This window comes from Macaca nemestrina, chromosome 3 (genome assembly GCF_043159975.1).
Source record: "Macaca nemestrina isolate mMacNem1 chromosome 3, mMacNem.hap1, whole genome shotgun sequence".
Lineage (NCBI taxonomy): Eukaryota > Metazoa > Chordata > Mammalia > Primates > Cercopithecidae > Macaca > Macaca nemestrina.
The window spans coordinates 136,998,137-137,010,720 of NC_092127.1; the positions used below are offsets into that span (position 1 = coordinate 136,998,137).

Genomic DNA, 12,584 nt, shown 5'->3' on the forward strand with positions numbered 1-12,584 from the left:
TTTGAGACCAGCCTAGCCAACATAGTGAAACCCCATCTCTACTAAGAATAAAAAATTAGCCAGGCGTGGTGGCAGGCGCCTGTAATCCCAGCTACTCGGGAGGCTGAGGCAGGAGAATCGCTTGAATCAGGGAGGCAGAGGTTGCAGTGAGCTGAGATCATGCCATTGCACTCCAGCCTAGGCAACAAGAGTGAGATTCCATCTCCAAAAAAAAAAAAAATTAGTTAATGGGTAGTATACAGTATAAAAAGATGTAAATTGTGACATCAATAACAAAAAATGTGGGGTATGGAGAAGTTAAAGTGTGGAGGTTTTGTATACAGCTAAAGTTAAGCTGTTATCAGCTTAAATACACAGTTGTAACTGTAAGATATTTTATGTAAGCTTCATGGTAACCACAAAGAAAAAACCATGTAGTAAGTAGATATAGAAAAGTTAAAGGAATCAAAGCATAATACTACAAATATCATTAGTCACAGAGGAAGACAGCAAAAAATGGAGAAAGAAGAAAGGAACTAGAAAACAGTAAGAATATATATTTTTTTTAAACAGTAAGTTTATTTTTTAAATAATTTCAACTTTTAGATTCAGGGGATACCTGTCCAGAATTTTTACGTGGGTATATTGTATGGTGCTGAGGTTTGGGGTATGAAATGATTCCATCATTCAGATAGTGAGCATAGTACCAATAATCACTTTTTCAGGCCTTATTTCCCCCTTCTCTTCCACTTCTAGTAGTCCCCATTGTCTACTGTTGCCATCTTTATGTTCATGATTATCTAATATTTAACTCCCCCTTTTATTAATAAATAAGGAGATGTGGTATTTGGCTTCCTGTTCTTGAGTTAATTCACTTAAGATAATGGCTAAAGCTCCATCCATGTTGCTGCAAAGGACATTGTTTCATTCTTTTTTTATGGCTGTGTACCATTCCATGGTGTATATGTAGTATGTTTTCTTTATCCAGTCCATTCTTTATGGACACCTAGGTTGATTCCATGTCTGCTACTATGAAGAGTGCTGCAATGAACATATGAGTGTATGTCTTTTTACTAGAATGATTTGTTTCCTTTTGGATAATACCCAGTAATGGAACTGCTGGGTCAAATGGTAGTTCTGTTTCTGTTTTAAGTTATTTGAGAAATCTCCAAACTGCTTTCCACAGTGGCTAAACTAATTTACATTCCCACCAACAGTATATAGGTGTTCCTTTTTCCCCCCAGCCTCACCAGCATCTGTTGTCTTTTGACTTTTTAATAATAGCCATTCTGTCTGGTATAAATGGTATCTCTTTCCTCTCAGCCTCCTGAGTAGCTGGGACTATAGACACGTGCCACCACACCCAGCTATTGTTATGCATTTTTAATAGAGATGGGTTTCACCATGTTGGCCAGGCTGGTCTTGAACTCCTGACCTCAAGTGATATGTCTGCCTTGGTACCTCCCAAAGGGCTGGGATTACAGGTGTGAGCCACCACACCCAGCCTCAATGTTTATTTTTGTTGCAATTGCTTTTGAGGACTTAGTCATAAATTCCTTCCCAAGGCCAATGTTCAGGATGGTGTTTCCTAGATTTTCTTCTAGGATTCTTAGAGTTTGAGACCTTACATTTAAATCTTTAATCCATTTTGAATGTGGTAAAAGGTAGCCAGTTTCATTCTTCTGCATATAGCTAGCCAGCTATCTCAGCAACATTTATGGAACAGGAAGTCCTTTCCCCGTTGCTTATTTTTGTCAGTGGGGACATCTATAACCATTTGTCATAATCGAATGATTGTCAGTGGGGAAACGTATAACTATTTGCGATAATCAAATGGTTATATGCGTGCAGCTTTATTTCTGGGTTCTCTATTCTGTTCCATTGGTCTCTGTTTTTGTACCAGCATCATGCTGTTTTGGTTACTATGGTTGTATAGGTTGAAGTTGAGTAATATATAGTTTGAAATCAGATAATATGATGTTTCTGGCTTTGTTCTTTTTGCTCAGGATTTCCTTGGCTATTCAGGCTCTTTATTGGTTCCATATGGATTATATATATATATATTTTCTAATTATGTGAAAAGGTGACATTGGTAGTTTCATAGGAATAGCAATGAATCTGCAGATTGTTTTAAGCAGTATGGCCATTTTAATGATAATGATATTTCCAATCCATGAGCACAGAATGTTTTCCCATTTGTTTGTGTCACCTCTGATTTCTTTCAGCAGTATTTTGTAATTCTCTTTGTACAGATCTTTCACCTCTTGTTTATATGTATTTCTAAGTATTTTGTATGCAGTGGCTATTGTAAATGGGATTGCATTCTTGACTGATTCTCAGCTTGAATGTAATAGTAAGTTCTTACCTATAAAAATTACTTTAAATATAATTGACTTAATCCAATCAAAAAACATACAGTGGATGAATAAATAAAAAAATATAAGTTCAACTATATTCTGTCTGCAGGAGACTCACTTTATCTTTAAGGACACACAGAGGCTGAAAATGAAATGATGGGGAAAGATGTTTCATGAAAATTGTACCTAAAAGGGAGCAGAATGGACTATCTTAGTAACAGAAAAAAATAGACTTTAAGTCAAAAACTTCAGTTAATTATATCAAGAATTGGGATTCCATTAATTAGAGGATATAACAATTATAACTATGTATGTATCAAACTTTAGCGAACCTAAACATGTAATATAAAGCAAATATTAACAGAACTGAATGGATAAATATAGTTTGGGAAAAAGCTTCTAGATTTTGGTTTGGGCATTAATTTTTGGGATATGACCGCCAAAGCACAGGCAACAAAAATGAAAATAGACAAACGGGATTTTATCAACTTAAAAAGCTTCTTCACAGCAAAGAAGACACTCAGAATGAGAGATTTTTCAAATCATATAAGAGGTTATAATCTGATAAGAGGTTAATATCCAAAATATATAAGTAATTCATACAACTCATTAGCAACAAATTCACATACACACACACACATAATGTGATTTTCTTAGTGAGCAAAAGACTTGACTAGACATTTCTCTGAAAAAGGCATACAAATGGCCATTGGGTATATACTAATTAACGAAATACAGATCAAAACTGTAATGAGATATTACCTCACTTCTGTTAGGTTGGCTATGATGGAAAAAAAAAAAAAAAAAGATTACAAATGTTAGCAAGGATGTGGAAAAAGAAATCCTTGTTCTGTTAGTTTAAATGTAAATTGGTTAAGCCATGATGGAAAACAGTATGGAGGTTCCTTAAAAAATTAAAAATAGAACTACCATATTAACTAATAATCACCCTTCTAAGTATGTAGCCTATGGAATTGAAATCAGTATCATGAAGAGATAACTGAAATCCTGTGTCCCTTGCAGCATGATTCACAATAGCCAAAATATGCAATCAACTCAGACATTCACTGATGGATGAATGTATAAAGAAAATATGAGATAGTTAGCTAAAAGGTAGATAGGCACATACACACACACACACAGTTGACCCTTAAACAACATGGTTTTGAACTGCACAGGTCTATTTATACACAGATTTTTTTTAACCAAATGAAGATTGAAAATATGGTATTCTTGGATGTGAAATCAACAAGGGCTGTTTATATATATATGGGTTTTTTAGGACTAACTGCAGGACTTGAGTATATGAAGATTTTGGTATACGTAAGGGGTTCTAGAACAAATATTAGATGTGTTTCAAGGGATGGCTGTATATATATATACACACATAAAATTTATGGAATCAATATAAAGTTTTTAGAATTTTGTTTATAAAATATGAAACATCTAACATCATATATATTATAGCAAATTTGATTTAAACATTCATTAAAAATGAAATAATTAGTTGGGTGACAATATGAACATAAATATCAGTGCAGAACAATATTTTTATTAAGTCAGGAAAACTATGGACAGGGAGATACTTCCAGAATGGTGGTGTAACCAGTCTGTGAACCCAGTCCCCAGTAAAAAAAAAAAAAACAACTTGTGAAAAATATTTTAAAATCATTTTAAAACTTTAGAAATTCATCATGGTCATATACCAAATGCATAAACATTTACTGAAGAAAATCTACTAAATCTCTGTAAGATAAATGTAAGTCTGTGGCATTTGAGCCATGACCCACTTCTTCTTTCCACCTATCCTCTACCAGCACAGCGTGACAAAAACTTTATTCCAGGCAGTTGCATCTAAGAACACAAGGCTCTCTCTCAGATCCCAGTCTGGTATCTCTCCAGAAGGAGCAGGCTGCCAGAACTGTTTATCTCCCAAGTCTGTGTTACAGAAGTTCCTATTTAAACAAAGCAGCTACATCTAGCGCTCCATTTTCCCACCCAGCATCCACTCATAGGGTAGAAGTTATACGTTACATGTTGCAAGCCAATAATGTTGGGTCTAATTCATCCTCATCTCAGCACATTGGTAGGGTAAAGGTTTTGTTCCAGAAGACAGAAGCTGGGAAGACCAGGGGATACCACCATTCATGCCCACCCCCCACACCCAGCATGAACTAGTAACAGGATTATCATGATAGCAGCACTGGGCCACTGCACCTGCCCCTGAGGCACAGATCTGCAGAAGTGTCTAAGAGTTTTGCTTTGAAAAACAGGTAGTCTGCAAAAACAGAGAGCTCCATAGTTCTTCCTAAGAGAAGTTTCTTTATTTGAAACAGACCATAGGTACATTCAAGCCTGAGGACCCTGTCAAAAACAATGACAATTTTGATATAAGATAATTTGGAGGAGACTGGCAGTCCGTGAGCACAGCAAGCTAAACATTTAACAGAGAGAAGTAGGGAATGAAAAAGCCAAGAAAAACCCTCTTTGGGTTAGAAAAAAGACTGACCTCAAGGATTGCCCTACAAAGAAGCTTGAATACAATTGTTAGACATTGGAGCCATTTATCCCCTAAGGAATTGTTGAAACAGTAGAGCAATCAATTGACAATGGAGCCTAAAATTAGGTGTGATACCAATAGAGTTAGACTAGCTAGCATCTTACAGAGAGAACAGGGAAAGATAAAACCACCTTGAGGAGTATGATGAGCCTTGGGGAATGGGCACTCATGATCATGCTCCACTGCAGCCATTCCCATGCCAAACCCTCTGGGCTCTAGACAGACCGTAGTTCTGGCTCTGCCATCTCTCCTGGCAGTTCTCTGTGGCAACTCAATTGCCTGTGGAGATTGTGGGGCCTCCTATAGCTAGGATCCCAAAGGTCTGTGGCAAGAGTGGGCCACTCTATGTCTGTTTTATTCACCCCTTCTCTTGGAGCCACTTGGGGCCAGGAATGAGTCTTGGTGTTAGGGCAACTGGATTGGGAGTTCCCAGTTTTCTGCACTGTAAACCCCCGGCTCTGAATCCTCCCTGTGTCCCCTCTCAATGCCTTCTTTCTGAAAATCTGTTTGGAGTATGCCAGCCTACTTGATGGTCTTGTCTCTCTTGGTGGAAGAAGCTCTTCCTGTCTGTCTAGTCAGCCACCTTGGCTCTCTGGTCTCTAGGTTAAATATTAAAGCCTAGAAAATATTACCAAATTTGGCCCAAACAGTACGAAAGCTATTAAGGCACTCACTATGGAATGAATTAAAATAGTAAGCAGAATACTTTATGTTAAAGACATAAATACTAGGTAGTTTCAAGATTATTTGTATTGATTCTTCAAACAATAAATTATTTGTGTCTTATGAAATGTGATTCATGAGAAGTGAAGGAGGAGGAGGAGCAGAAACATTATTTCATTCAATTTATAAAACTAAGATAGTCATATCAAAACAAGACAAGGACATCAGGAGAATTTAAAAACCTTTGTTCTAGTGTTATTACATATATTAGCAAATTTAAACCATAGTGTATGAAAAGAATACAAAACAAGAATTCAAAGTTTTTAAAATATTACTCTTATAACCTTCTATAATGCAGAAAAAAAGCAGTTAGTAAAAGTGTATACCCATTTGTGTTTTAAAAAAAAACAAAAAGAAACAATTTTTAAAAAAATCTCATTTCAAGTATCAATATTTGGTGCTTTTAAAAAATCTAATAAAGGGTATCAACTGAAAATAAATAGAAAAATATATATAATGTATTATAAAACACTAGAGTTATTCCCATTTATATAAAGGTGGGACAGAGATAACAACTATTACTTGTATTTTCCAGCATTGTATTATTGGTGTTCCTGGCTAATACAACAAGTTGACAGACATGAGTTAGGAGACAAAGACTTGTAAGAGGAGACAAGGTGGTGTTCTTTGACGGTATGATAATTTATCCTTAAAACTCAAGATAATCAACTGATAAAATATTAGAACTAATGAGAAAGTTCAGGAAGGTTGCTGAATACAAGAACAAATATAGGTAGTATCTACAGATATCAATAATATATAATTAGAAAATGTAATAGAAAATAATATTCCACTCACAGTAGTAATAAAACTATAAAATTCATTGGAATAAAACTAAACAGAAACAAGAATATAGAAAGAACTTTTCAAATATATAATCAAAGGGAAAAGTCTGAGCAAGTAGGGATCTAGCCCATGTTTTTGCATGGGGGAATTTATTCACATAAGAATGCTATCATTACCAAATAAAGCAATAAATTCCATACCATCCAAAGGCTCACGATTTTGCACAGGAGTGGAAAGATTTATTCCACAAAAGCATTATCTTACAAATAGTGTGACCATATGTCACGATTTATTTGAAATAGTTCAAAATTATGCCTAGCAACTTGTAATTATTATTAGCATCCACATATTTATAAGAATAAAGATTAATTGGAAGGAAAAGCATAAGATGACTTTTTTTTCCTTCTGCTTCTTAGCTTTCCTACTTTCTAGTTGTGTGAGCTTACTACCTAAGTTATAAGTTACTCAACCTCTCTGTTCCTCAGTTTCCTTATCTCCTAAGTAGGGATAATAACATCTGCATCATGTATTGTTCTAAGGTCAAATAGAGATAATACATGTAAAACACTTAGAACACTGACTGACTCAACAAATGTTAATTATTCTGAACAGTAGTACTTTATTCTGCCTCAAATCATATTATAAAGAACCGGGTAATTAAAATTAAAGCATAGACATAAGAAAAGACAAATATATTAATGGGAAAGGATGGAAAAAAACAGAAACACATTCATATGTATGAATCTGTGTAAATAGGGTAGTGTCATTAAACACTGGGGAAAAACTAAATACTTCAATCAATTTGACTTCCCATTTAGGAAAAAAATCTAATTAAATTCCTACCTTACCCCATACATACAAATCTATTTCAGATGAGATAAAGAACATAAATTAAAAACAACAAAAATAAAAATTATTGGAGAACTTAATAGAACTTGGTCATAAATTTAGAGCAGGTAAGATTTTCTTATAAAAGATACACACACATACACAGACAAATATGTGAGTAAAAATAAGCAGAAAACCTGGACATAAATACATCTAATTTTCTAAAATCTATAGAACAAATAAGTGCCTGTTAAAGTTAAAATTTTTGCATTTTACTGGGGGAAAATATTTGCATTATACATAACAAAGAATTAGTATCCAGCATATATAAATGTTTTTAAAAATATGGTTAAATATACAAAAACCTAACTTTTAAAATAACAATTTATAGGAAAGGATATTTAAATGGCTAATACACATATAAAAATTGCTCAGTGTCACTAATAATCAGACAATTGCAAATTAAAATGAGACACTGTTTGCACACATCAGATTGGCAAAAAATGAAAAGCTTGATGATATCAAATGTTGGCAAGGATCTGGGGAAGCACATACTTGCATACACTGCTGATGAAGTTATGCTTTATTATAGTCCCTCTAGAAGGTAATTTGACAATGTTATGAAATCTGAAAATGTGCACTTCATATGACCTAGAGATTCCATTATTTTTCTAGATGTCTAAAAAAACCTGGCCTGTATTTTCAGAAATGTTTATTAAAGCTTGTTGGTGATAGTAAATAATTGAAAGCAGCTAAAACATTCACCAATAGAGGAATAGAGTGTGTACTTATCTCTCAACTCACCAAGTTGTTTACATTAAATATGGACAGCTTTTTGTATGTCAGTTACACCTTATTAGTTTCAAAATTTCAATCCAAATGTAATCCTATATATGTGTGTGTATGTATACATATATATGTATATTTATGTGTGTGTGTGTGCTGTCTTATTTCTAGGATCTCTATTCTGTTCCACTGGTCTGTGTGTCTGTTTTTATACCAGTACCATGTTGTTTTGGTTACTGTAACCCTGTAAATATAATTTGAAGTCAGGTAGCAAACTGAAACAAACAAAAATAAAAATACATTAATAATCTCAGAAATCACATTTGACAAGATCTATCATCCATTCCCGATAAAAAAAAAAAAATTCTCAACAAACTGGGAATAGAAGGGGACTTCTCAACTTGATAGAGAGCATCTGTGTGGTAAAACCCAGTCTCTACTAAAAATACAAAAAAAATTACGCAGGTGTGATGGCAGGCCCCTGTAATCCCAGCTACTTGGGAAGCTGAGGCAGGAGAATGGTGTGAACCTGGGAGGTGGAGCTTGCAGTGAACCAAAATAGCACCACTGCACTTTAGCCTGGCCGACAGAGCGAGACTCCGTCTCAAAAAAAAAAAAAAAAAAAAAAAAAAAAGAGCATCTGTGAAAACCGTACAGTTAACATCATACTTAATGGTGAAAGAATAAATGCTTCCCCCTAAGATCAGGAATAAAACAAAGATTTTCCTTCCCACCATATCTGTTAACATTGTATTGGCAGTCCTATTCTGTACCATCAAGTAAAGAAAAGTAATACAATGTATACAGACTAGGAAGGAGGAAGTAAAACTGTCTTTGTTTTCAGACATGATTATCTATGTAGAAAATCTAATGGAATCTATGAAAAAACTACTAAAATTATAAATTAGCAAGCTTACAGAATATATGATCAACATAATGAAGTAATTATGAATATCTATGTACTCAACCCCTCCAACCCAAGAACTAGACTATTCCAAGTAACTTACATCTAGTGTGTGCTTCTCCCTTATTCCATTCTCATGCTTTAAAAACATCTCAGTATTTCATATATATATTTCATGGGTGCATAATATAGATAAAGGAATGAGAAAAAATTAGAGTGTTAGAATATATATCCGCTTAGTAGGAGATAAGAATGGGGATTAAGTTTGAGAGATGCTTTATCTATATCTGTTATTCTAATATTTTTAAGGGCAATGAATTTATAGTTCAATTGTTTTAATATTTTTAGGTACAAACTTAAAAAAAAGACTTGAGGTAAATATTCCCAAGTGCTTATTATTGGTTGAGTTTCAGCAGTGTTAATATTAATGGATTTCTTTTTTTTTAACTAATTTCTGTGTTATTTATTTGTTTCTATACCTTAATATGTTATTTAATTTTCTAGAAATAAAAAGTAAATTGATTTATTTGGGATTATGAATGAGAAGTTCTTATGTATAGTGATTTGAAGGAGTAATAAGAAACCTTCCATATTATCACATGTGGCGATATTAGGATCTATTGGAAAACAAATTCACTGCACATGTGTAACACCTTACAATTGATATAATATATATCAATTTATAACCCGTATTTCAAGTGTTTTAGTTATAACTGATAGAATTTTTTTTTTTTTTTACTTCATGCTGTTGCTGTGGAAGAAATCATGTCAAAACTCAGTGGCTTAAAACAATAGTCATCATTATTCTAACCCACAAGTCTATAGTTTGGTGGGGGATTGACACATTGGGCTGAGCTCAGCTAATCTCAGATTGATTCCTTCATTTGTTTATAATTAAACTGGTTTATTTTTGTATCTGCAAATCTGCCAGGGCTCTGCTCTAACATGCGTTTGTATGATGCATTGTAGCTGTTCCATAATTATCCAGAGACCAGCATACAGGCCCAGATATGACCTTCTCATGGCCATGGCAGAAATGGCAGAGGGCAAGTGGAAACATGCAAGACCTCTGAATAATGTGTGAATAACTGTAGCATACTCTGAATATGGATTGGCTATGATATTTTTGATGTGCCAGGCAATGTGCTAAGCACTTTATATATATTATTCATTTACTTCTCTATCCAGTCTTATGAAGGACTGCTATTATCCCAATTACACAGAGAAGGAGAGAGGATTACATGGACACTTGTCCAAGGTTATTGAGTTATTAAGCTGGAAAACCTGAAACCTGAACTTAGGCCTTAGATTTTAGCCAGGGAACAAAGGTACCTAGGCAAGTACTTAAAATTGCCATGGCTAGTATTTTTATCATGGATACTATTTTTGTCATGAATAATATTAAAATACATTGTAAAATAGTACTTTGGTATATCATGTGATTTGCTAAGCTTAATATTCTCTATATCAACATTTGTCTAGCAAGATTTCAAGGGCAATATTTTGTATGATGGGTGCAGAAGAAATGAAGTTTTCCTAATTTACAGATGTGGAGACGTCATTACTTTTTTTCTTTTAACAAACAAAGCACCATTTAATTTTTCTTTCAAAGTACTTTAAATATGTTGAAGTCAATTATTTATGTGTTAGATTCTGATATTTGTAGATCTGATTTAATTTTTAAAACAGTTCAGTAATTTGGTAACCAATTATTCAGACCATTGTATCTGTATACATCCATTAAATATCCCTCTCAAACTTTATTGACTTTTTCATTAAAATCTTTGAAAGTTACTTGAACATAGTAGAAACTCAGACTTATCTGTGCAGACTCTTCTGTTGCTCCAGAGATTTCATATAAGTATCAAGACATGGTAGGGGCATTTAGTTTTCACTATTATGTTTCTAAACTCCCATCAAATGATTGGTCCTTATCCAACTGCCTACACATGCACTTGCAGAAGTGCCCCTTTTTGCCCAATTGCTTTAATCTCTCTACTACTTCCCTGTCATCCTTAGGTATATAGGAAATGCTAAGACAGTGTCTAAGGCATCTGCCTCAGCCATCCTTCCATCTATTTCATTATTTGGGACCATACCACCTTTCCAACCACTACACAGGCTATAGGAAAAATATATTTTTGTTTTTGGATTTCTGAAACCAAAACTAGGGATTTTGCCAGTTCTCCAAGACACAGTCCAGGGAGCATTGACTAGCAACATCTCCCTGGGAACCTCTGACATCTAAGATCTCACCACTTCTCCAACTCTCCTGACTTTTCTAACTCAACCCTTCCATTTTCTTGTTTGAGTCTGTTCTTCTAAAGTGCTAGGCTTTAGAAATCTTGAAGCTAAGAAGTAAGGTCTCCACTTCTCTTTCCTGTCTCTGTTACTTTTCTGAGTCAATCAGCACTGAATGCCTTAGCTGCTGCTAGAATGCTTAAAGTTGTAGGAGAAGGGAAAATCTAAGACTGCCTAAGAAGGGAATACTAGGGATAGTAAAAAAGTAATTCACTTTCTAAATATCAGGCCTCATTTCTTTGTATTATCTAGACTATCTGGCTTTCAGGAAGTACAACTTTAAAAGAAAGAAATTGGACTAATTGGTTTTTCAAGTTGAGCTCTGAGGAACCTAAGGGGATTTGGCTGGTAGCAGAGCTCCCCTCCACCTCTTTTCAACTAATATGTTTCTCCTTGCTTTGATTCTTTTACATACTGAGCTTCATAAACAATTTTCCTTTAAATAAATGGTTCTAAAATGTTTGAAACCCATTCCATTCGACTTTAATACTCTGTGAATAACGTGGCAGTTGGTAATATAGACCCATGCCTATTGTCCCCACTGGCCTGCAGGCTCTCCTCATTCCCCAAATGCACTGGTGTCTGTTTGCAGGAAATTCTTTTTTCTTTTTTCTTTTCTTTTCTTTGGTTTTCTTTTCTTTTCTTTCTCTCTTTTTCTCTCTCTCTCTTTTCTTTCTTTCTTTTTCTTTTTTTTTTTGACAGCATATCACTTTGTTGCCCAGGCTGGTGGTACCGTCATGGCTCACTATAGCCTCAACCCACCCCCCACTCCCGCCCACCCTGGCTTAAGCAATCTTCCCACCTCAGCCTCCCAAGTAGTTGGGACCACAACCATGCACCACCATGTCCAGCGTTGTTTGCTTGTTTGTTTGTTTGTTTGATTGTTTTGTGGCAACAAGGTTTCTCTATGTTGCCCAGGCTGGTTTTGAACTACTGGGCTCTAGCGATCCTCCCACCTTGGCCTCTTGAAGTGCTGGGATTACAGGTGCCCTCAGAGAATAAAGTTTGATTGATGGGAGGAAGAAAAGAGAAGCACACATTTGGACCCCGCAGGTCCATTGACTCTGAAGAAATATGGTCCAAGGCAGAAGGTGATGGAACTACTTGAATGATCATATGAATTTCTGAATATAAAAGGATTCCAAAGTCCTAGATGATCAAATATGGCACAGAGCAGGGCCCTACTGGCCCTGAGCTCTGTAAGGAACCTAGCATCCTCCTGGTACCACAAGGAGTAGAAGCTTTGGGGGCATTCAGATATTGTCCTTGGCGTGAATATTATTCTCATGACAGGCATCGTAGGCATATCAGTTCAGATAGGAACCAAAGAAGCCAGGGGAAAGAAAAAGAACAGGAAATG

At 35.0% G+C, this 12,584-nt stretch overlaps 1 protein-coding gene across 12 annotated transcripts in view; it reads left to right on the forward strand.

Moving 5' to 3' along the window:
* Positions 1-12,584, forward strand: part of LOC105477284 (methylenetetrahydrofolate dehydrogenase (NADP+ dependent) 2 like) — a 151,668-nt gene that overhangs the window by 101,104 nt on the left and 37,980 nt on the right. For 2 of the 12 annotated variants that reach the window (XM_024791423.2, XM_024791422.2), the window contains exon 7: positions 6,155-6,252. The exons of the other annotated variants lie outside the window; for them this stretch is intronic. In XM_024791423.2, coding sequence (XP_024647191.2) covers positions 6,155-6,225 — 71 coding nt within the window. In that variant the 3' untranslated portion in view covers positions 6,226-6,252. The remainder of the gene's footprint in view (positions 1-6,154; positions 6,253-12,584) is intronic. 12 annotated transcript variants of the gene reach the window in all.